At 44.0% G+C, this 25,627-nt stretch overlaps 2 protein-coding genes across 2 annotated transcripts; one reads left to right on the top strand and one right to left on the bottom strand.

Moving 5' to 3' along the window:
* The first annotated feature begins 411 nt into the window (after window positions 1-411).
* On the top strand, window positions 412-14,850 carry JHY (junctional cadherin complex regulator). The gene is given in 9 exon segments (XM_042882562.1): window positions 412-563; window positions 617-955; window positions 3,008-3,506; window positions 6,362-6,472; window positions 8,530-9,056; window positions 9,894-10,173; window positions 12,081-12,161; window positions 13,375-13,500; window positions 14,623-14,850. Coding segments are annotated over 9 exon segments (2,319 nt in total). The 3' UTR covers window positions 14,827-14,850.
* Window positions 14,851-20,724: 5,874 nt separating this feature from the next.
* Window positions 20,725-22,411, bottom strand: BSX (brain specific homeobox). The gene is made up of 3 exons (XM_042882215.1): window positions 22,081-22,411; window positions 21,105-21,301; window positions 20,725-20,961 (listed from the first exon to the last, which is right to left on the bottom strand). The coding sequence occupies exons 1-3, from the start codon at window positions 22,349-22,351 to the stop codon at window positions 20,725-20,727; spliced, it is 705 nt and encodes a 234-aa protein (XP_042738149.1). The 5' UTR covers window positions 22,352-22,411.
* Between the last annotated feature and the right edge of the window lie 3,216 nt (window positions 22,412-25,627).

The raw sequence follows: 25,627 nt of genomic DNA, 5'->3' as shown, positions 1-25,627 counted from the left end.
CATGGCGACGGCGCGGCCCAGCCCACTGCGACCGCGGGGGGGGCAGCGTGGAGACGGGCTGCTCTCATCCCACCCTTAACTCCGGTATCCGGTCTAAGGTTGCAGATGATTTAGGAAGGCTTTAATGCAATCATAATGGAAGGAAATTAACCAGAAGAGTTCGTGTGCTTTTCACTGCATTGCGCCAGCCTAAGGAGTTGGGTAAAGGGAGCACGCACCGCTTCTTGTACCGCTCTGCAGCTGTCAGATGGCTCTTTGCCTTTGTTTTGCTTTGTTTTAGCTCTGCTTTCTTTTCCATGATCTGTTTCGTGCATGATTAGCTTTGTTACCAGTAATACATCACTCTAAGGCAAATTTCATTACAAAGTCACGCATTCCTTGGTATTAACCGCTTAAAGGAGCACCCGTGCCATGGGTGAGGATAAACGTTTTAACTGTAGATCACTGCCACAACTCCTAACCAACACAAACATCTTCACCGACTGTATGGCCTCTTTGGTTCACTTTCCTGTTTTCCAAACACAGGGTTGGTGCAAACCATCAGTGTCCAGCACAGCATGAATGCCTCCAATACGGAATACGTTACAGTTTCCTCTCCATACACTTTCCACGTGAGTAACGAATGCTTCCCTCAGAGTGAGCTCACGCAACCAAGCTTTCATCCTGCAAGTTGGAAAAGGCCACCTGCAAGTGAAGGGAGCATTGGCTCAGAGCTGCGTGACTGTCAGGACTCCGACTGTGAAAGCCTTGTTCTGGAAAGGCAGTATCAGTTAGAACTCCAGCAACGGATTCGTGCTAATGACGAGCTGGTAGGACTGAGTGCTGGGCAGCTGGAGAATGACAGCTTAGAGGAAGAAGATAGCTTGGAGAAGGTGATTTCAGAGGAGCAAGAAGGAGCTAAGTATGTCACAGTGCAGTATACACACAGAGTACGAAAGAAAGAGAGCGATGGAAGGTAAGGCATAGGTTTTCAGTAGATGAGCATGGTTGTTCTAACCCCTTAAAGCCTCAGGATACACACTGCCTCTTCAAAACCAACTTAGATCACCAAAGTGCTATTATGGACACCCAAGGACCAAGTAATATGCACAACTACTGTTGTGTCTTATCCACATTCATAATCATTATACCCATTTCTCAGCTGTCGATCACGTTGGCTAAAACACCAGTGCAGGAGGTTAAGATGGAGAGAAAACATCCCTCACAGACTGCATACAGATGTTCATACTACAAGCCCTTTCATTTCTGTCTAAAACAGGCAAGCAGGAAGGTAGGAAGTGGCAAATGGTTTGTGTGGCATTTTTGAGAACATGGGTGAGAGGATTGGGGAGAAAGAAAAGAAAACACAGCTAAAACACATCCTCCTTTCATTTCCTGCAAAAAAATCCATGCTGAGCAAACTAGGTCACTGTCTGTAAGAAAACGTAAAGGAAAAAGCTGATAGGTTGATAAAACAGTTTTGTTCTTAAAACTGCATAAATCTAAAATTAAGTGTTACCATCATTAAACATTCTTTAGGAAAGCATTAACTTGCTACATAAATAAAATCAAATTTGCTGTCTTATGCATGAAAGGTTTAACACTGTAAATTGGGAATAATTCTCGAGTTTATGGGGATTAAATTAAACCTGAAGTAATAATAATGTGCAGTTTCAATTTAATTGTCTACTTAAAATAAAGTGGCAAACAAATGAAGACTAAATGATTAATAGCATGCTTTTATTCACGTCCTCAACAGGCAAAATGGCCAGTTACTGAACATTTTATTGTGAGTGCAAATGATGTTAATTGTACTAGAAACATGCTCTAATTTTTAGTAATTTTTTTGACTGAATACTATGCTGAATGTGGGGCTCTTCATTAAATGGAAATTTGATTTTATTTTGTTTGAACTTAGCCTAGCAAGTACTCAAATACAGTCCATTAACCAGAGCAAATATCACAGCATATGCATATGAACCCCCCTCTCTACATCCATTACTAACCTCGGAATTTGAAGAGGAAATGCTGCATCTGTTGTCTACGTACCACACTTTTGTTGATGAGTACAGAGTCCATCTAACCTTTATATCAAGTTGGGGGGAGGAATAAAAGGTGCACTTCTTGTCTGCAGATGATTAGAGATGAAGGAGCTCTTCACACTCATTTTGTTCCCGTGCGGTGACCTGGCCTGCATAATCCTGTTGAGCTGCTGTGCACACATTTCAGCACAATAGAACTCTCTAGCATTATACTCTGCTATTTGAATCATTACAATTATACCAAATAGTTCTATATTCATTTCAAAATATAGCCACCTATTTTTGTTTACCTGCAGTGTATGGCAACTACAAATAATAATAATTTCACTGGTGTAAATCATTTCCAGTATACAGGATACCATCATGCTTACCTGAAATGAAAAGCACTGCTAGAGAAAAAGATTTTTTTATTACTTAGAAGCCTCTTGAAATATTGATGTATACTTAACCAGTTAAGAAAGAAGGAATGAATGATTTGTGGGAGTGTTAATATGATTGGCTATGCTGCAGTTAAGAGAATTCAGCTTAGGCAGTCATTATTGGTTCTGCTGAGATTTGAGAGTGGAATCTTGGCAGGTACATCATTTTTGTTTTTCAAAGCAGTCTCTGTTTTGTAGGTGACATCATCTGCATGGAAACAATAAGATGCAGTTGTTTTATCTTTTAGCTGATGCTGCTAGTGCTTATAATATCCGTGCCAGATTTAGGATCAAGGTTGTTTGCCACTGTGATCTGAATGTTAGGCCGATTAATCATTCACTGATAATGGAAATTAAAGATGAAAAGGAGGTCCTGCCTAAATTTTATACTCAAACATGTTTTATAAAACTGTCCTGGTCCTGGTCCCACAGTTGGCCCCACTGCGTGCACTGAACTAGAGTGGTTGGTTGTGTTTGTAGAACACTTGCAGGCTCAAATTGTACACTGAGAAATGTAGAATGTATGCAATTTATACATGGATAATTTTATATTTCTGTTTTAAATAGGGAACAGCAGCCTGCAGACAAATATTTCAGCCTAAAGTACAATCCTAACTGGAAGAACACAAAAGAAGCCGTGGAATTTTCTGAAGTAGAAAAAACACACCACGTTGCTGAAGGAGGCAGTGTGGACCTTCCCCAAGATTCCTTTTACCTCCATTCCAGTGTCTCCTCAGGAGAAAAGAATCAACACGAGGCAAAGTTTCAGGAGTCATTCTCTGAGTTTGGTACAGAATTACTGAGCTTTCATGAGCCAAATGCCTTCGTCTCCAGTGAACCTTTTAGGTTACATACCAGAGGGAATGAATCTTCAGATGGCTATTATTTCAAAGATAGCCTTAGTACATACAGCAGTGCTTTTTCTCTTCGGATTCCAGAAGATCGACCTCAAAGAGCAAAAAAAGACTTTGTGGAAAAAAACAAGCGGACTTTAGGATTGCGTACAGACAAGAACAAATCCTATCTTCAGTTACATGGCAAAAAGCAAGAAGTTATTCAAGAGCAGGTAGGTAACTTTAGCAAGTTCTAACTGCTATAAACCAAAGTCTGCTGTTGAAATAGAGTATGTATATGGTCGTACAGGTTTGCATGAGGCTATCATGCAACTTAGAACTTAACAATTTCCTATGAGAATCTGATTCACCTAGTGGTGCTACATATATTCCTGGCCATGAAGCATCTGCCTCGTCAGGAGGCAACCTTTCAACATTCCTGAAAGAAATGCTGTCTTCTTTCTCATAGATTCTACATCATACCTTATTTTTAGGAGCATCTGATTTTCCTCAGCTTGGCTGACATGAATTTGGTAATACACTGCTTTCAAGGGCTTAGCACTGTTATTTAGTGTCACACATTTAGGAGTATCCAGAAAAGATGTGAATTTGAGTGGTCAGGCAACCCATTACCCTACTTGCTTTCTCACCCAGACCAAACCTGCTATTTGGAATCAATCAGTAAGCACTTGTAATATGTTGTAATTGGGTTGCAAGGGCTTGGCCTTCTTATGATTGACTGTGAAATGTCAAACACTGCATTAAGGATTAAGTGGAAATGTAATAACAGTTCCTAATGAACAATTATACAAGAGTGTGTTGCTTTTACTTGCTGCACATTATGCATAATGACAATATGGAAGTCACTGAATCACTCTATGAGTTACAGGGCAGAAAATCATTCACTTGCAAAACTAGAAACTTATGATACAGGTTTTTTTTGTGGCTAATGAGTGGTTGACACAACACTAGAGGGCATCTGCCGACTGTATTACAATGAAAGCAGCAGTGGACACGCTCTTTTCTCTCAGAGCTGTTAAAAGCACTTGTTTTTTTCAGTTATAATTTACTTGATGGTAAAAATAATTAGCATAGATGGCTGCTAATTAAAGTTGCATTGATATGATTATGTTTACTATATAGGGGATTCTTAAAATGATTCATATGTAAGTATTGGAGCCAGGGATCAGGACTTTGTAGCATAGATGCTTTCTGAAGGATTTGTAGTAGGAAAAAACAACAACAGCAACAAACCCAGCACTGCTAAAATCTGGACTGTATGCCAAAATGACCTTGCTGAGGTAGCCATCAGCCTACAACATTGGTAAGCATTTTCCATTTCTTACCTTCCTGTTGCAATAATCTCACTTAGCCTAACTTTCCTGTGTATTTTTTAATTATAACATCTGTATATTCATTGATTAAACACACAGGAAGGAATACTTACCTTTCTTGTTCTTAATCAGGACATCCATTCCTTCATCTTGTTGGAGGAGTGCATGAAGGCCTGGTAGGAGCATTTTGTTGCTGGTCCGTTGTCTCAAGGCTCGTGATTCTCAACTCAGCAATTAAGTCTTCTCAATTAGGCCAGCCACCTCACCTGGAAAACTATTAGAAATGCAAAACCAGCATTTTTATTCTCTGCAAAGAGAAGCCAACAAACCATGTGCAGCCTTCTGGAAACGCGGAACACATTCTGAGTGCAGTTTTATCCTATACTGGATTATTTTGAGCTTTTAAGGTCTTTGAAGGTTTTTTACTGGTGTAACTGCTGTTAGGTATCAGGCACTGTGGAAATGATGGTTGTGGACACTTGAAATAAGTGCATTGCATACAAGTTTATTCAGTTGATGTAGTTTCATGTAAAATACTTGCAGCCTTGTTCTTGCAGAATTTACCGATGTTACCTCTGTGCATACAGACAGCAGGCTGTATGTACCAACACATACTATAAATGTCTGTTGATCCGTACATTTCCTAATTTATATAGCATTTTATAAAGCATCAAGTTCTTCGCAGTGTTGCCTGATGATAAATTTCAGGGAGGGAGAGAAAGAGAGAGAGAGAGAGAGAGAGGGAGGCAGACAGAGAGAAGTAGCAGCCAAATCTAGCTCAGCTGTACTCAATATGAGTTGCTTTCCTACCTACAAGCCCCTTACTTCAAAGCAAGGAACATAATGTACAATTTTTTAATGGCTCTAGACCAAGGCACTCAGACTCTCTGTGCACTGCGCCTTACCTCAGTGTAAACACCTAATCAAGATTGCCTGCGCTACAACAATAGCAGCCAAATGCAATTCGAGAACCACAAGCCTTTGAAGTCCTCACTGCAAAGGCCGGTTTTCTAGTCTGGGATAATGACATGCCATGATTGCTGTCTTTGTTGTATCTTTTCAGTAGAGAAGCAATTATGGGCCTCAATTTAACAGAATAGGCATTACACAGCTTATGATGCTCAAAATGCAATTTCATTTGATCATTTTCTCAATTTGATTGGTATTAATAGAATAGTTCACAAAAAATGCTGGCAGAGGTTATGTCCTGTTCCTCTTTCAAAGAGATAATGTAGAAGTATGCTTTACCTGCCCAGTAAACCATCAATACAGTGAGGCAGTCGGTTCCACCAAAAACCTCTTGCTGACTGCCAAGCTGCATCTATCCCCGGTTCAGGAGACCTATGTGGTGACTTTCAATTTGTTAACTTATCTAGTGACAGCTAAAAGAATCTGCATAGACATTTGGGGCAGCAAGTTCACCTGAAAGCTCAGCAATAGACCCTGCCTGCCTTTTTCTAGTTCTCCCAGTGTCTCAACTCCTAAAATGCAATTTTCTTTCCCTCTCTTCTCTCCAAAAGTATAGGAATACTCCCTGCTATCATACAACTGTTAATGGTGTATTTTTTTCCCCTTCCTTTTGTTTGTTTTTTTTCAGCCTTTCATTTTCTTGTTATCTATTATATAACACCTAACTTTACTATTTGAGCTTCACTACGAGCCAAATTGTTTCTCATCCACCTCCAAAACTTTTAGACCCTTTATTCTGACTAGGCTATGTTAGCATGTGGCCTTAAACATTCTATTTCTTTTAGGTTGCAGATATTGAAACTATTGATGAGGAGCCAGTTCAGAGTGCCTTGCCATACCCAAACATGAAAATGCACCCCGAAGACAAATGGTACCTGAATTCACAGCGGCTCAAGGTTCCTTTTTGATAGAACACAATAATTGTATTTGAATTCAGAAATGTATTTGCCAAAACGTGCAAGTTTGACTGTTTCAAGCTGTAAGCTCATCACTTTGAGAGTACAAATTAATTACACTAAATTCTTAGGTGTAATCTGCACATCGTGACAAGGATGTTGCTTACTCTGCATATTGCTGTATTTCCTCGGTTGGGAGGATTCTGAGCTAGAACTCAACTGCTGTTGCATTATTTGTCCCATAAACACCCAGCAAACATCAAGGGGTGGCCATAAAGAGTAAAATTACAAGTAGAAGCTGCAGTAACCTACTGCATGCACAGAAGCATATAGATCTATTTCACACTGGCCTTTCAAACCAATATGGCAGGATAGCCTTTGGAGCAGTGAAGAGACCAGGTTGTCATCACCGGTGGGAAAAAAACCAAGGATTTCAGAACCAGAAATTCAGACTAACTGGAATTATTGTTAACAAACCTAGTGAATGTCCTTGCATTAAATTTGAAGTAGTTCAGCAGACTGTTCAAATTCCTCGCTGTTCACCTAAGAGTTGAAGCTGAATTTTTATAAAGAGCAAACACGATTTTATGCTGCTGTTTGTATTAAGAGACGTGCTTTAAATTTGAAGTTTCAGAATGAGAGGCATTTCACGGAGCTCCTCATTCCATTTAAATGGGAAAACATTGGCCTGGTCTCATTTTGGCAGTAGCTCATGCTTTCCACCGTTGGCACAGTAAGGCAGAGCGCTAATCATTGCAGCAGAGGTCGAATTAACAAATCATCATCTTGGCACCAGGAGTCAGGATTCCCCAGTGCTAAAGCTTTCACCAAAACATGCTTCTCTGTATGTGGATTTAATACCTACCATTAAGTAGTTATTCTGAGTGCATATGTTATGCAGTAGTTGCAAGTGTTGCTAACAAAAGAACCCTAGAGAGACAGGAGGATGAAATGGAGGATTGTAGTGCTGACAAAGATTAAATGGACTGAGAATGGATTTGTGTATTACCTGGAAGGAAAGCCATGCCTTTCCTCAAAATGGGCAACACGGGATGCTGTAATTGGAAAGCAGTGAATAAACCCCAGTTTTAAAGAGTGTTGGTTTAGCTGAATACAGTAGTCCTGGTGTGCTTACATTCTCAATTTTTTTCTTATCATTTAGATAATGTTTTTCAAGACACAAGGCAGGGAGGAGTGCTTGGTTTAGAAGTGAAATCATTTAAATCATTGACATAAGTTTGTTTCTGCTGTGGATCAATCTAACAGGGTGTATATAGCCATCTTTATGAAATTTGGTGCAATTTACTTTAAAAGACAAGAACTGATTTGATTTCTGAAACGTTTTCCCCCGGAGGCTGACAGTGAGCTACCTCTTGTCTACAGGGTTCAAAATAGTAGTCTGTCTATTTAAGAGCACCTGGTTTTGCACCTCCTTCAGATAAAGTTCTCTCACTCAGTATTCACCAGAGCATCGTTTCTCAGATATGTTCTGCATCTGTAAGAACCCTTTTTTTTTTAGTGCTCTGCTTCAGAACTTGTCTCAGCCCACTAAGCAGTGCTTTAAAGTGGCATTATGCATCATCCCTCAGCACCTGAATGACATTTATTGTGCTGTTCACAGTAGAGGTGCATACTTCTTTTAAATTTTGGATGAAGTCTGGCCAGCCCATCACCTGTTATAGCCACAAGCATAATGACTGAGTCAGGATTACATAATTATACCCAGGTCTCTTTAAGGGTCCTTCCATCAGGATGCGTTTCCTTAATCCAAAGCGTTACAAATACCACAAAGTGAAACTGTTGTCCTACCATTCCGGACCTTAGGAAACAGATGTTTTCCCTTTAACATGTCACCTTATGCTAAAAGTTCATTTTCAACATTAACTTTCGCCCAGGTGTTCATTCAGCCCTACACAACATTGCTGTAACTCCTTTCAGGTTGAGACTGTGGGCATTGTAACAGGCAAATTATCTGTGCACTTGCATGTTGTCAATCATAATAAACATATAAAAGAGCAAGCACTGAAATGAACTCCACTTTTGATAACTTGTTTTAGGATCACCAGAACAAGTGGTCCCAAAGAAACAAAGTAAAGTCCAACCAGAATCTCGAGGGAAGGGCTTGTTCAAGGAGTGATAACCATCAGCAGGCAGGAAGACCAGCAAAACCAAAGTCTTGGCACTACAGGCAACACCAGATGTCAGAATTTCAGACTGCTCCTCTGCAGGCAGTGGAACAATACAACAGCAATGCACTGCAGAAGTGCCCAAATCCTTCTGTTGGCCCTGACACCAATACAGCAGCAAATTCAGATACTTGCTTAATTAATTTCTCAGCATGTACTAGCAAGAACAACAAGAATTGCCAGCATGACCGTCCAAAAGGACTTGCACATGGCCAGCAACATTTATATAACCATGCCACTGTGCCATTTTTCCCAAGAAATGGCAGTGCCAGTGCTCAAGCACATCCAAATCAAAAGAAGAGTTCATCTACTTTTAATGCTAACTATCAAGAAATGGCAAAGGATCAAGTATTGCTTCAGGATTGCAAAAGACAAATTTATGCCACCAGTAGTTTATGGTAAGTATGTGTGCTGAAACTACGTCCTGATAACACTTGGATAAAGAAAATTGTTTGTTTGTTTTTTTAAGGTCCAAAAGATTAAATTCTTTGGTTCAAACCTACCTCTATAGATTACTACTAACTTAAGATTCATTCTAACTGTTGATTCTCTATAGGTATGAAGTTCTAGACTTCATGCTCTCTTACACACAGAATTTTCCACAGTTGAATGTTTTTCCCTAAATGCTAGGGAGGGAAGTTTGAAAAGCAGATGGCAAAGAATACTGTGCATAAACTCAAGTCTAGCACTACCTGCATAGAGTTATATCAAAACTTGCCCTGTGGAGTCATTCTAGCACCAATTCTGGCCTGTCACACAAGTTCTGAAAGTTGTCCCTATTTGCCATCGTGAATAGACAGACACATTTTGGCTGATTTTTAAGAGTTTGCTGATTGCTGTAGGAGTTAATCATTTTTGTGCACAAGTTCTGGAAACAAAGACTGGACAGTGTTGACATGGTAAAGGGCTTGAAAACCTAAAATCAGCAATGTAGAATTTCAGACAGACAAAACATTAATTATTTCAATACTCAGCAGGCATGATCCAAAGCCCTCTAAAGGCAGTTTTTGTTGACTTAAGCTAGCTTTAAGGCTGAACATTTCCCCATCTGATTTTTTTCTCTTCACGTGACTCAGTTTCTATGAACTTGGATGCAAGCAAAGTCAGTCACTGTGAGATTCCCACATGTCCATTTTCTTGTTCCCATTAGCTTCTGTGAGCAAGGATCATTCTTCGTACAGATGACTTATTATACTATTTGCTGTATACAAATAATGTTTTTTTCTTTTTTTGAGGCCTTCCCAAGCTTCTGTTCACAGTTCACCAGCAGCCTTTTGTACAGCCTTCCAGCTACCACAAACCATGGAGCGACAGCACCAAGAAATGTCTTGTTTGAGAGAAGCTGATGACTTGCACTTGTTCAGCCCACTTCCACCTCTAATACCCCTCATAGAAAGTGATTCAGAAGTAGATCCAGAGAGAGGTGAAGGAAATCAAGTGAAAATAAGTCGAAGCAACTCTGAAGGCTATCTCATGCAAATAGAAAAGCAAAAACAGCATAAAGTCTGCAAGAAGGTAAGCAAATAGATGTAGAGAACTGTACATTTCTACTTTCTCCTCTGATTAATATTTTATTTTTCTTGGTAATCCAAAGATCTTCTCTAAAAATAAGAAAGGGAAGGAGAAATGAGAACTTTTTCATTCTTACAGAGAGAAAGCACATGAATGTACAACGGCTTGCTTAGAGCATTAAAAATAAAGGTAGAAGGGATAAAGATAGAAGGAATAAAAGTAGGAACAGACACTGAAGATGAAGACATTTACTGGTGTTTTTTCTGACCAAATCATGTTAATCTAGAGAGCGAGGTAGTTCACCACCTCTCCCTCCATTACTTTGAGACTTGATTATCTCTAAGAACACACAGAACAGTGTTTGTCCTTTTGGGTAACCAGTGATAAAATGATTTAGAATAAAGCTGTTTGTATAAAGCAGCAGGTAGCCAGGCTTCAGATCTGAACAAACCATTATCCTGGTCATGCTCATTTGCTATCCAACACAAATCTCTTGGTTTCCAAGGGAATCAAACTGAACAAGACCAAACTTAGAGGATTTGTAAGGCTAACAGCATAAACATTATTACAGGTCTGCTGACAATCCCACTGTGGTCCTTATTAAAACCTGCTTCCTTTTGTTTTTCCTGCGTGTTCAGATTTCATACTGTAACCAGTTACACAGATGCAGTGGAGCAGCATAGGGGTATCCCTGTGCATCCATGACAAATTAAATGTTTAAGAAGTTAGTTCCACATTTCAAGGCAGACAAACTAAGCTGGAGTAATTACTCATGTGCTTCATCTAGCAGGCAATTCATGTATTGATGCTTGAATGCCTCTAAGAAGAATTAGTTGGACTACAATCAGAACTGAAGAGCAGATTTCCTTCCCTTTCTGATCCCCTGAGTTCAAAACATTGTTTTGGTCCTGTATTTTCAGTAGCTTTCTCACACTTTGTGTGTGAGGAATGCCACAAGAATACAACTCTGTCTCACAGAGCTTTTTACAATAAACAAATGCAGTCGTACTCATTGCATGCACATTTTGGCTTTGAAAATACAGTGCTCACTCACCTCTAAATGATTAGCTCTTCACAGCACCTCAAGCGAAAGGTTGGCATACCACAGAAGAGAAGGAACAGCTGATACAAACATCACATCGAATAGAAGTTTAAGTGCTTAGGTTTAGTTTCTTTGCAGTTGAATTTAACTTGAACGTGTGCACATTTTTTTCACATGCTGAAGTTTCTTACTCTTTCTGCATTGCTGTATGACTGACCATCATGAGTTCTCCCTGACAATTTCTTAACATACATTCAATCTTAAAAAAATTAACCAAGCCTTCTCAAAAGAGAGCTTGAAAAATTCTCTATAGTAAAGTCTCAAAGGGTTCAAATGGCATCACTTGTCTTCCCTGTGCATTTGTAGAACTTCCTGTGCTACAAGACATATATTTTTTAACAGCCAGGCAAGAATTTTACGTTGCAGTTTGAGAACAAGGAAAGGTTACTATAATAGATGCCTAATTTTTTTTTGCCACCAAAGTCAGGCATTTTTATCTGCTTCTCTTATAAAAGTTTCTTTGCAATTTCATTCTGTTAACTGTCAGATGGGTCACTTTCACCCATTTAAAGCTCACAAAATGTCATTTTTGACTGAGAAAGCATTGCTTTGTAATTTGGATGATTGGTAATTATCCACCCAGATTCAAAGGAAATGCAGAATAATTTGATTTCCACAGTTACCTCAATTGTTTTGGTCACTTAGAATTCTTGAAATGAGACATGGCAGAGATAACACTGAGACTGCAAGTTGAATCTTGCTCTTGAGTTTGGTGTCCACTACAAGACTGGTTTCAATTATGCTTTATATCAATGGAACAATGTGTATATATATAAAGGAAGATCTGTCACTGAGGTGTGTTTTGCAGCCATATAGCTCAAAAGCCTGTATCAATCTCGATGTAAAGCTTGGAGGCCTTGGACCTGACTATGAAGCAATCAAGGAAAAAGTAAGTGGCCCCCATCTTAACACTGCTTTTCAGATGAGCAAAGTGAACTTTGGCAGGGGAGAACGACAGAGAAGTTTTCACTGAGAAACAGTTTGAGTTTGTCTTTGTGTGCGTGACTCTAAGTCTAGCTTAAGATCATAAGGAGAGATATCAAATAGAAGGAAAGATAACTGTAACGTGGGTCCTTTCAGCCCTCTGAAACAGACATTAGTTCAACAGGAGTAGCTGGACATCGTATACTCACGTGGCTGAGCTGCACTGACATTCCCAATGTAATAGATAGTGTTTCCTAACCTTGAAATGGAACTCAAAGAAGATATAAGTAGTGCAAACATGAGAAGAAAACAGCTGAGTGAACTTGATTTACTGTTAAGCTAGTGCCAGGCATTATTACCCTGTTGAAATGAAAACAGGGTTTGGTGCAAATGTCAGTTGGTATCATTTGACCTGTTTTCCTGTGCTAGCAGCTATGTATCTGAAGAGCTGCAAGCTCTATCCTCCATGCTTTGAGGCTATTAATCTGATAACAGTTGCTTTATTTGACCTTCTCTAGAGAAAGCTTGTAGGACAGCAGGAAGCAAGTATGATAACATGATCATCCTTCTGGGGTCATTTCCTACGATTTCCTCAGCCTTCCCATAAATGAGAGAGATTAGAGATCCCAGATTGGAATGGACTGAGCCTGGGACACAGTGTGTCCTTAACAGCTCCATAACGCTTGTGGAGCCTGGTGTGCTGATGTGGTATTATTGCAATGAAAGGAAATCATTGACATTGGCTGATAACTGGGGCAAGGTAGAACACAATGCTGAATTTGAGCACAATGAATTGCTGGGAACATAAAGAGACAGAGTATCAGTTAAGTAAATGAATGTCATTCAGGGCCTCAAAAGCCAATCGAGGTTTTGAAAGTCTCTGCAAAAGCTGAAGATATTAGCAGAACCATTTTAGAACAGAACTGATGCAATGAAGCATTTAGACTAAAGATGTTGCATTTCAGTTGAGCTCTATCCTCAATATTGTCCAAGAAAAAGCTCTTAAAAGTGAAGAATGACTGAAAAACTCATCAGGGTTTCCTGTTGTGTTCTGCTGAGGGATGATCAATACCTCAGCCAGCTTAAATAGCAACAGGGATACAAACAGAAGACTCCCGTGGAAAAAGGTATTTCACTGATGGCTCCATGTTTATCATACACTTTGTTTCTTTTGTCAGAAAGAGAAGTTAAAGCAACAAAAGGAATATGCACAGCGAATTAAGGTGCACAACATGAAAAACATTGCTTTGGTTCAGAGGTTACCTACGAAGCCCCAGGTCATATCTTCAGTATCAAGACAGAAGGTAAGGGCAGAATTCTTGTCAAATGTTCACAGGGAATGATTCTGGACTTTACACGCAGAAAAAGAAAGGCAGGCATGAAAAATGAAGGAGAGCAAGACCCCTACAGGAACACTATCCAGCACGGCACACTCTTAACTTCACATCAGTGGTAGAGGCCATGCTACTGCAGAGTGCACTCTCCTGACGGACCACAGATATCCACTTATTAGTCTATTATCCACCTGCCTGTCAGTCTCAATCACAACTCTTTGCACTTCAGTTGCATAGCTACAGTAATTGGCCTCATTTTTCAAGCCCATACAACATTACTTTAGCCTTCACTGTCCTCCAGAAGTAACCTAAATGAGCAACAGCTAACTGTGTGACAATAGCATACACAAACAAACAAAGGGAGTCCCTTCTCCCTCTTGCAGAAAGTAATAAAGCTGTGAAAATAGTGTGTATTCTATCAGATCAGTCTGCAGCAGCTCCCCAGTAGGGGCTGAAAACAGAGCAGATATTTCTCTGAGGTGATGAATGACAACTGTCACATAGAAAGAAGTTTTTCATTTTACTATCAGTTGAATTCTTCAGTTCCATGCATTCATTTTCAGACCATGTAAACCACAAAGAGGTGAAACTGCACGCTCTGCACATCAAAAGGGCTTTGGATTCCTTCAGAAGACTTTATTCCAACACTTCTTTCATCATTTGTGGCCTTTCAGTACATCGGTTTCTTAACATTTGTCATTTGAACGCTCAGTTTCTGTCCTTGGCACATTAACCCATGGGACACCCTGCAATGTATGGCTGAGAACAAGAGCTTAATGAGATTAGAAGTGATGTTCAGCAACTGGACTAGTGCTGCTTTACGTTTTTAATGGAAAACCAGTATGTTTCTTTATGTAAGATAGCCTCCAGTGGTAAATGTCAGGAAGCAAATCGTGTGGTGCATTATTTTGCCTATAGCAGAGGCTTCTTGCAGTTGCTGCTGAGGCAACTGATGCGGAACACTGCCAAAAATAAAAGATCAGGAATTAGGGGAACTTCTAATTTGACTCAACAAAGAAACAACCACATTTTCTTGAAGTGTTGGACAGCTTTTCTCTTAATCACACTTTCCCACAATCTTCATGTTTTTAGGCACTGGAATATGCAAAGAAGATTCCTAAACCGAAGCCTTTCACAGCAAGGCAATCAGATGAAGAGGTGAAAGAGGAAAGAGCTCTGCTATCAACTTTAAAAAGAGACAGTTTACCTCCAGTTACACCTTTGGAAACTTTACAGAGCAGACACGAGAAGGAGAAGCAAGTTGTAGCTGCTTTCAGAACCCTTCATATCTTATAATTATCTCAAAATGATAGGGATATCTGCAAGGCAAAAATATTGGACCTGTTTAATTATGAGCTATAACATTCACACACTGATTTGCCATTCCATTCAAATATAAATTGCTTGAAGTTTCCTCAGTTTAAAGTTTTAGAATCAGTTCTACTAAATATTGAACAAGTAAATGGTAACATAGGTAGCATTTTAAGTGTGCTCATCTGTTTTCTGTTTTTTTCCCTTGCTGAGATGGTTTTCTGAATTATGCTTGGACTCGAAGGCCTTCTCCAACCTGAGCAATTCTGTGATTCGACTTTGCAGGCAGAAGTTTGTGTTGTACATCATCTTTGGGGGAAACTTGGCAGAAGAAGCACCTTGAATATGGGAAATGCAGGTCAGGTTGAAGGGAATGTTTTGCATATCCAAGTCCAGCTGTGGACATTTGCCTTACAGCTTGTGGGACAGGACTGTCCTCTGCCCCAGCCTACTTCCTTCTCTCCTTTGGGATCTTCAGCACTTGGCCCCCCCTCGATGGCACCTGCGTGCTGAGGTACAATCCACCCAGCTAGGCTGCTTGGTTCCATGCATTCCCTACTTCTCTACTTTCATTTTTTAACTAAATAGTAACACTTGGAAGCATTTCTGGTTAGAGAACCTCAATGTGTTGTTTCTGCTTAAAAGTGATAATCCCCCCCTTAATACAAACCTCGAGTACCTATTTTAATGAAACCTTCAGATGAATATCAAAGAGCTATTTACCCGTATCTAATATTTTAATTAGATTATATTCTCAATTTAACCCATTAAACCCCCTTTGATGATCTCCATGTTTAGTGTTTAGCCCCAGATGCTGGAGGTAATGAATATTGGACCTTTGGTTTAATGAGAACTTCTGCCTTTCCAGCCTGACTCCCTTTGTATCCCCCTTTTTTTATTTTCTGAGCTATAGAATTCAGTTAATTGAAGAAGTCTCTTACCACCACACATTAAGGAACCTAAATTAGCATCCCTTTTCTGATTAGAAAATGCAAGCAGACATTTTCTCTTTGATCTGAGGATTGAGTTGAAGTAGGCAACAGCTCCCTGAAAATGAGCTGATGGCCTTATTATTCGGCTGACATGCAGATGCGTCCATGTGGTGCAAAATGCTTAATGTCTTAATTGATCACCTTCCTCCCTGTCTGTCATCTCACTACCTCTTAGAGCTCCCATAAATTAGGATGACCTTTGTGGGTAGGTGGTGTGGGTTTTGGTTTTGTTTTCTTAAATAAAACAACAAACTTCGAAGAAATATTTAAATACTAAACCTGTTCATATTTATATGATGCTGCTTTTTGGGGGGGATATATATACATATGTATATATATATACACGTGTACACATATGTATATATTTTTTAAAGTCTGATCATGATCATCTCACAAACCGTTTGGAAAGCACTGTATTTTTTTCCCCCAGGAAAAGACATTATTTGCAGCATACGTGCAAAGAAAATCTTTTGATCTACCTCAATACTAATGCAAATTCTTCCTGCACCTAACAGATATGGTGGCACAAAAAGAGACCATACAAGTAAATGATGAGCATCCATCTGCTTAAAAGCAAAGGCCAAAACTTAATGTCTTTCAAATTAGGAAGGCGAGGAATTTAAATAAGAAATAGGCTTTGAATTTTGCATTAAGTATTCAGAGAGAGATTTAGTTGGAGTAGAACCTGCCTGCTGTAGCCCCATGGCTGCAGCACAGCTATTTGCAAAGCCTGGTGTTGTTCACCACGAGCACAGGCTGCCTTTACAGGGGCAGAAATATATTTGTGTTCACCATACAGTGGAAATTCTCAACATTCACTTGGCAGGCCTCTTCTACTTGCCACCATCCCTTAATGTTTTAGATTGGGAAAGTGTAGAAAACAATTATTTGACTCCACCTCAAGTCAAGAAGGCAAACTGGGTAGTTGTGACATGTGGAATCATTCAAAGCTTTCGTGATATCAATACCAAATGAGAGACCCCTGGGTAGCATCACCTGTCAGCCTTCTGAAAACAAAAGTCTGTTCTCTGAAACACATCACTCCGAGATGGAGGTTGCAATAAAAGGCAATTCTGGATTCCCTTGTTCCCCCTCTTTGAAATATGGGAGGCCCTGCAAGGGCTCAGGGGAGCTCCAGGCTTTACAAGGAGGCTGGGAGGTGCACAAGAAGAGGCAGGGGTGTGAAGAAAGGACTGGTTTTGGTGGCTGCCCCCATGGTGGGAGGAACAGCTCTAGAAGCACAAAGTCACAGTGATGGGTGAACACAGGGAAACTCCTCTGGTGACAGCTGGCAAGGGTGAGGTAAAGCAGCCTGCCTTACACAAGAGCCTGCTTTGAGCAGAAGTGATGCTGAGCCAAAAACCTGGATAGAGGAGGTGCTAAAGAAGCATCCAGCAGCTCAGCAAGAGCTTCATGTAATGGGGCAGCTGCGGGTAACACCATGGAGCTGCTCTGTGTGTCACTAGGAGCAATTCAGGGCTTGTTGCAGCAGCGACAGCAAAGCCACTGTGCTGCACAACGGTGGGGAACATGGAGTCTTCAGGAGAGCTGGGTGAACTGTCTCAGCAAAAGCCAAACAAAGGGGAGCACAGAATTTGGACAGCCTGCATTTGCTCCTGGAAACATCTATCAGAGAATTAAAACCAACTTCTGCCTTGAAAGACCCTGCAGTTCTTGCTGAGCTCACCCTTCCCTCTCTTAATCGTACTCTCTATATCCACCTGCCTTTCCCACCAGGTGTGACACATTGCTACTGCTGCAGCAACACGGAGCACATCGACAGCTGTTGTCACCCCACAGCAGTTGCAGCAGTGGAGCTACAGGTGCTTCATCTAAGCTTATTATGGTACAGAAACGAGACAAATCCAAGACAGAAATAAGCCACCTCTAAGCTGAGTAAGACCATCCCAGCAGGAACCTGCAGTTAATTAGGGTGATGCTGTTTGTTACCGCGATCGGAGAGGAGGAGCAAACTCGCCATCAGCTCAGGAGGCTGCAACGCTTTGTGCTCGCAGTGCTGTGGTCAGCATCCTGCTCACACCCCCCCCCCCCCCCCCCAGCCCTCTTCTGGACCACCTGCAGAAGCTTCGTGTTGCCAATGGAAAGAAATCACTCTGCACATTGCCCAGCAGAGAGAAGGAAGGAGGGGAGGTTGTAAAAAGGAATTCACACTGCTCTCACTGTGCCTGGGTCGCTCGCTGGGTGCTGCCACAGGTTTTGATACACTGAGTGACTGAGACCACCTGTGCTGCAGAGCAAGATTTGGTAAATAATTCTCCATCCAGCCCACATACCTGATTATGTGCGTGATCAGAACACGGACTGAAAAAACCTGGCTTGGGAAAGCTTCCCTTAGAAGTTACAAGCAGCAGAGGGAGAAATGTTGAACATAAAACAAACGTTAATGGGGAGATTTTATAGATCAATCTACATTGTGTTTAATGACAACAACCACAAGCATTAAGCACTTTAGTGTAAATTAGATTAACAGGGAACAATTTCATTTAAGAAACAAACACACAGAAGAATCCTGCCTTAAAAATCAAGACAGCAGTCAATATCTTGCAATACAGGAGAACCACCAAGATCGATTATTTCCTGCAAGCTTTTCCACCCGGCATTTCCCAAGCAAGGATGTAATGTGTGAAAGAAAAAAAGAAAGAAAAAAAGCCACTTCCAAACAGCCTCCTTCCACCCTTGGGGGGGCACAAAGGCATGGCAGGGCAAAACCCGCAGTGCTCACTGAATAGGACAGGAGCACAACCTCGTTTCACTGATCCTGGGAGCAAACCTCAGCAATAGGAACACACGGCGGCTCCGCAGCGCTGCCTTCTTCCCAGGACCGCCTCCCCTCCCCGAGCGCACCGTGACCTCTTCCCAAACTCTCACCCACGCCGTTCAGACGCCGCATCCCATCGCAGTGCTGCAGCCAGTCTGCAAGGAGCCGCTTCGCTCTGACCCTTTCCTTCCTCTGCCTCGATCTCAGCCCGTTTTTGTACCCAAACGCCCCATTATCTGCAGGTCTCGGTGCGCACCGCGCAGCATCCCGCACGGGACGGCGATTTCCCCAGCCGGTTCGTGTTTTGTATGGATTTGCGGCTGAGGTTATTAGCAAGGAGCGGCTTTGGTTTTAAACGCGATTTGATTTCAAGGCGCGGTTATAACGTTAGTTATAGCGGGGAAGAAAGAGGAGGGTTCGAGACGAGGACGTTTTCATTTCATCAGCCTGAGCACGTTGAGAAACGCGCGCCCCGACCCTGCAAAGGAGATAAGCACCAACTTTGGGGCGCTGGGTGCACTGCACGGCAGCCCATCGCACACCCGGACCGCGCTGGGGCTGACAGCGGTTCTCCCAGCACCCACTGCAGTGCCTTGCGACGGGGCGGTGCGAATACCCAAAGGACAAAGCTGCCTTCGCCTGTGCGTGCCCAGAAACTCCCTCTGCCTTTTTAATTTGCGTTCTTGCCCCATCCGAATATTTTTATATGCCTTTCCCATGGCTGTCAGCGTCTTCATTGAGCAGCAACAGCAGCGAACGAACAGTTCTTTGCACCACGAACCGCACGCAAATGTACAGAAACAGGTTTTTTTCTCTCTCTTTTTTTTCCATTCAGATGCAATTTTGGAGGATTCCTTTCACGCCTCTCATCCTAAATTCTTTCCCACTAAACTGAAGGTGTTTCCATCGCTCACCTCCAAGCATTTGATGGATAAACACATCCGAATCCGAATCTTTAAGGGCTGCGGGGGGAAAGCGCTCAGGTGGAGCTGCTGCATTCTTTGAAGTGTGATGGAGATGCGTGGCACCGCAGTGCATTTACAGATAGATAAAAACAGCCATCTGAATTATTTCTAAATACAAGGCAAAAGACACCTAGCTATTATCCATCCCGAAAGCTGAGTGTTATTTTCCCCCCTCCTTTATTATTTTACATGGAAAAACCACCAAGGGAAATCCACGGGAAGGAAGGAAGCACGCAGGTGTATCAGCCTCTATTTCATGTATTAACCAGGGTCACAGTTTCCCTGCACAAATCCGCACGGCCTGTGATCCAAAACACCGCAAGAAGTGCCGGCGGCACCAAAAAAAAAGCCCGCATCTCTTTCTCGTTAACAGATTAAAGAGAAAAAAATAAGGAGTAGTGAAGAGAGAACCTCTGCCCCAGGGCTGTGCTGAGGGCAGCCCGGCACACGCGGAGCCCCCACTGTGCCCCGGCGCAACTCATCCGAGGGAAAATAAAAGAATAAATCTTTGGTTACCTGGAAATTAAATCCGTTTCCCCGGCAGAAAGGGAAAGGAGAAACGAGCGCGGATGGCGGCTGCAGCGCGGAGCTCAGAGGCTGTTGCAAGAGGAGAGGAAACGAGAGCGAAAGTCGTGCAGGGGAAGCCTGCAGGTTTCCCTCACCTGGAGCTGCGGAGGAATCGCGGCTGCAAACAGCCGGGGCGATTCTCTCCGTGCAGCCCTGCAGGGCTGGAGTTATTCCTGCTGCTCCCCTTTCCCAGATGGGAATCAGCTGAGCGATGCCCCCCGCCCCATCGGCCGCTCTCAGCACACCCGTTCAGTAACCACACCACGCAGCCACGGAACACCTTTATTGAAAACCGAGGGGACTTCGGGGAACAGAGAAAAGTCCGATGTTTCAAAGGGAAGGGAGAACTTACAGGAAACTGCTCGTTGGTTGGTTTGGTTCTATTTGTTTTTGTTTGGCTCTCCCTCGCTGGATTTCCAAGCAAAGTTCAGGCTTGGGGTGATGCTGGGATGAAGCCAAAGGGGCGAAAGGAACCCGGGGGATTTTATTTCCCTCCGTACCGACACCAAACCTTGGCACCCCGGCAGAACGCGGGCTTGGGGGAGAGCTGTAGGGATGCGCAACGCTGCCCTAAGAGCTCCTAAAGGCGGTGCGGGGCGGCGAGGATATCCCCGTCCTCCAGGATGTCCACCTCGTCCTCGGGGTCCTGCAGCAGGAAGGAGCCGGGGGGGACTTTTCGGGGCTCAGCTGCGGCCGGCTCGGGAAGCTCGGGCTCGGGGGAGCTTTGCTCGCGGTTTTCCTCGTGTTTTGGGTCGTCCTGGCTTTTCCGCAGCTGTTTTTTGTGTTTCATCCGCCGGTTCTGGAACCAGGTTTTCACCTGGAGGAGAAAGAAAAAGAAAAAAAAAAAAAGAAAAGAAAAGAAAAAAATCAAGAAAAATGTAAAAAGAAGAAAAGAAAAATCGGGAAAGAAAAAGGTATAGCAAAGAGGAGGAGGCTGCACGGAGCCCGGCGGCCCCGTACCTGCGTCTCGGAGAGGCTGAGCGCCGTGGCCAACTCCACCCGTTCTGGCGTGGAGAGATAACGCTGGATCTCGAAGCGTTTCTCCAAACCGGAGAGCTGCGAGTCGGAGAAGACGGTGCGGGCTTTGCGACGGCGGCAGTGCTTGCCGGGCAGCTCGGCGTGAGCGTGGTGCGGGAACAGAGCCGGCACCGGCACTCCTGCGGGGACACACGGCGGGGAGCCGGGCTGCGGCCAACCGGAGCCGGGCAGCAGCGGCTCTGCGTGAGCTTTCCCCGTGCCGTTGCCCCCCTGGATATATATGGGTCGTTTTGGTTTTTTTGGGTTTTTGTTTTTTTTTTTTTCGTTTTCGAAATCTTTATTTTTATTTTGTTTTCTTTTTATTTTGCTTTATTTCTATTTTATTCACTTTTTTTTTTTTTTCATCTCTCTGAAAACACCCCATCCGAACCCTCCCCAGCAGGTGCGGTTCAGCCAACCTCAGAAACGGAGCGATCACCCTCAGAGCAATTAAAGCCAACGAAATGCACCCAAGAGACGGGAGAAAAGCCGAGGGAAATGAAGGCAGTGGGAGAGCGGCCACACGAAGAGAAACTTCGGCCTCCCGAGGAGAAACTTTGGAGGAAGCGGCCCTGAGAAGGGTTCGTGGGGACGGACGGGCGCGGAGTCTCCCCCCGCCCCGGGACGGTCCGGCACGGCCCCAGCGCTGCTGATGGACGTGGAAAAGTGAAGCCCGGTCCCATTCCAGAACCGTAATATAAAAAGAGTTCAAAACGAAATAAACGGGCAGAAGGGGAGAGGGAAAGCCTGGGGTCGCTGGGCTCAAAATCTCGGCTGGTTGAGATCTCCGATCCCCTCTGACGAAGCCGAGGGCTCGGCAAGGCAGGGACCCGAAGCCCCAAAACGCAAACCCACACCCTGCACGAGGCTGAGGAGCCTTTCTCCATCTCGGGCTGCACCCGCAAAGCCCCGCACTTACCCGAGGTGGTGAGGAAGTAGGGGTGGTGGTGGTGATGGTGCTCCGGTTTGTGCAGGGCCGGGTGCGGGTGTGGAGCCAGCAGCGTCGGGGCGGGCATCAGGGGGTAGCCATAGTCCAAGAGCGGGACGCGGGAGGCCAAGGAGCCGGCGAAGTGCTCGGCTGGAACCTCCCGCAGGGGCTTGGGCTTGTGCAGCAGGATGTCCTCGATGAAGAAGGAGGTGGGTCGGGGCGCGGGGACCGGGTGAACCGGCGAGGTGAAGTTGAGGTTCATCTCGGAGAGCCCCGCGTCGGATTGCGGGGAACGGAGAGAGCGGGGCTGGGGGCCGGAGGAGAAAGGACGGCCGGCTGTGCGTCCCGGGAGAGGAGATGGAAAGGGAAATAAGAGGAACGATAAATAAGAGCGCTAATAAATAATAATAATAATAAAGCGATATTAACAATAAGAAGGGACATAAAAAAAAACCCGATTCTCCCAGACAGAAGGGAAAACGGGGAGAGCCGGGGGACGCGGAGCTGCGGGATGCGCGGGGCGATGCGCGGCTTTGAGGCGCGGGGCCGGCAGCGCTCCGAGAGCCAATGGCGAAACGGGCGGGCGGGGGCGGCGCGGAGGAAACGCGGAACGGCTCCGCTTCCGAGCACTTTTCCCCCACCCTCATCAGCCCCTTCCCCAGCGCCGGGCCGGGGGCGGCTTCCGAAAGCTTTTGGTTTTGTTCTCCGTTTGTCTTGAAGCGCCAAAACTTAAGGGAAAAAAAAATAATAATAAGAAGAAATGAGTTGCGCTTTCCCGACCTGTGCCCTGCTCCGCTCCTAACCGGTCCCCACGCACACAACGTGTGTTGTTCCACTTGTTACCCCAGCGGGTTTTGTTCCCATCCATTCCCCACTCCGTGTTCTGCCAACATCCAACCCCCCCCCAACCCCCCCTCGGTCTTTCCTCTGTTTGTGTTCCCCCCCACCCCCCCTAATCTGTAACATTCATTTCCCCGGAGTCAATTTGCTAAAATGAGGGTGATACACCACATCATAGCCGAGATAATTTCGCTTCGCATCTCAGAAAATTGCTCTAATTATTGATGTTAAACTCGGGGAAATTAAAAGAAGGCACTTCTCCTTCATCTCCTGATTTTAAGCTCTAATTTGTTGAAATCGAGTTGTCATCACAATTCCAATCACTACCGTTAATAGTAAAAGTGTTCTAATAGAGCCAGAATTCGCACAACCCATGCTATTAGATAATTAAGAAAGATGTTAGAAAGGCAAGTGCTAATCCTTGGGCACACGGACAGCGTTTCCATCTGATCCAGCAGGTAGAACAAATTAATTACCAGAATCAATTAGTCCTAAAAGTACAGTTCTCCAGGAAGTGTAAGCCACGTCTTCCATATGGATGAGCTGGTAAACGGTAAATAGATGAGGGGGGAAAAAAAATCTAAAAAAGAAAAAAACAGAAAAACCTTTAAAAGAATAGAAAAGGCGACCGTCGGGTGACAACGAGGCTGCAGTTCGGAGCGCCCGACTTTTCCAGCTCTGCCGTCTCCGCTCCGCGGCCGCTGGGTGGAAGTGCGAGGATGCGGGGCTGGGCGCAGGGACGGCAGTGCGGGGTGCGGGCGGCCCCCGGCCCCGACCCACTGCTTTTCTTTAAGAAAACAGCGCTTAGAATGCCGTGAAAGCAGTTAAAATTGAGCTGGATCTGATTTAAAGGTCCCTTCTAAACGGAATCGTTCTGTGATTCTGTATGGACGCAGCATTGGTTGGATGCGTTTGGCCAAAGCTCACACGTGGGGCTGCCGGAGGGTCTGCGTGCTGCATGCTGCATCTATAGGTGGGATTTCTGCTTTAAGGTCAGTGCAGGCAGGCAGTGCGTGCACCAACCACATGCACACGTTGTGCTATGTGTGCACAGGAAGGCACAGTGCTCTCATCACACACTTGTGAGATATTTATGCACATTTATATGCATATACACACATATATATAGGTGCCTGCAACAGTGCCGGGAGGGGGCTGAGCTGAAAGCTGAACTCCTCCCACCACGGGGTGGGGAAATAAAATCAAAATTGTGCTGCAGCATCCCTTCCATTGCCCATCCTCACATCAGGCCTGGGTTTCAGCTGGAGAGTTGAAAATGCAACTGGTTGACAAGTTTCTCTGAGGAGCAAATGAGTAAGGAAATACATTATTAGCAGGATGGAAAGGGGCCGCATGGCCAAGTTGGTGCAGGGAGCACAGCCAGGGGTGGGTAAGCTGCTTGCCTGCCCATTTCATAAGCTGGGATTGCTTCTCCACAATGGTTGGGGCTTTGCTCATCAGTGATGTTTGTGTGGATTTATTATTATTTCTAAAGAAGATCTGGAAGATTGAAGTGTGGTACTTGGGCCAGATCGGGTCTCAGATTTCACCTCCCCCTGGGCCTAACTCCAAAACCAAAAGCAGAGGCAGCAATGTCTGACTGTGGGAAACCTCCCCCAGAGAAAGTGACCCCACAGAACGGAACCTCTCTGCACTGCATTCTCAGCCATCTGGGATTTTCACATTAACTCTTCTGTGATTTTCTATGCCAGATGTACGTGCCGGGCACCTCACACCCTCAGCAGCCACTGGTGGCAAGGTGGCCTCTTTGCTCCTGTTTTTTCCCCATTTGGATCCATTTTTACAGTTCCTCACAGCAGGGTTTTCCCAGACCAACACCCCCAGCCCTGGGAGCAGCCCCAGAATCCCACTTAGCCCTGCTTTGCTCACTGCCTGCTTCCCTTTCCATGGGGGTACAGACCAGGGCTGCTTCTCAGTGCTGCATCCTCACATCCCCTCAAGCACCGTGAGGTGTGTGCAGCATCCCAGCCTGCAACCTGAAATAATTCACATCTCCTCCAGAGGCACAGCTCTGCGAGAGCAAATAGCCATGCTGCTGTGGAGCTGGTTTGTTGTTTCTGCAATCAAATAAAACTATTTCTGCAGGGTTAAAGAGTTTCACGCCATTCCAGTGGTGATACACATACTCCCCCCCTCCCACTGCCCAGTACATGTATACAAACACACAAGATTTATTATGTTGCACTCAAGGGCTGTGCCTACACAAATGTCAATTGCCATTATTTGAACTCTTCAGATCATTTGAAGGTGTCGTGGGGAAATTTTGCATAGGAAACATACATTTATTTGACCTAAGGGACCATTGGAAAGGCTGCCGTAGCAGCGCTGATGTTGGCTTTATTTTGGTAAGCTGCATTAGGGATAAATTTGGTGCAGCTTAAAAAAACACACACTTACCTTCCTGCAGCTCTTGAAGAGGCAGAGCAGCTTGGGAGCCCGGCCTTTTCATGACTTTCAAGACAAATCCAATCAAAAAGGAAAGGTTAAATTAAAAACAGGCTCCCTTGATATGCTCAAAACGGGAGCCTGGCTGCAGGGAAGAGGTCTGAAGAGCTCAGTTTGAGCAACTACAGACATAACATGCAGAGAGGGCTTTGAACACAAAGCATGGCTTAATGGAAGGTGTTCCTCCCCATCCTGAGAGCCTCTGCACAGGCCTTGGGACAATGTGGCTGCA

Source organism: Lagopus leucura, unplaced genomic scaffold, assembly GCF_019238085.1.
Source record: "Lagopus leucura isolate 7727_CA_CO unplaced genomic scaffold, USGS_WTPT01 Super-Scaffold_100034, whole genome shotgun sequence".
Lineage (NCBI taxonomy): Eukaryota > Metazoa > Chordata > Aves > Galliformes > Phasianidae > Lagopus > Lagopus leucura.
The sequence above is the reverse complement of the archived record's forward strand: the minus strand, read 5'-3'. Positions and strand labels throughout refer to the sequence as shown.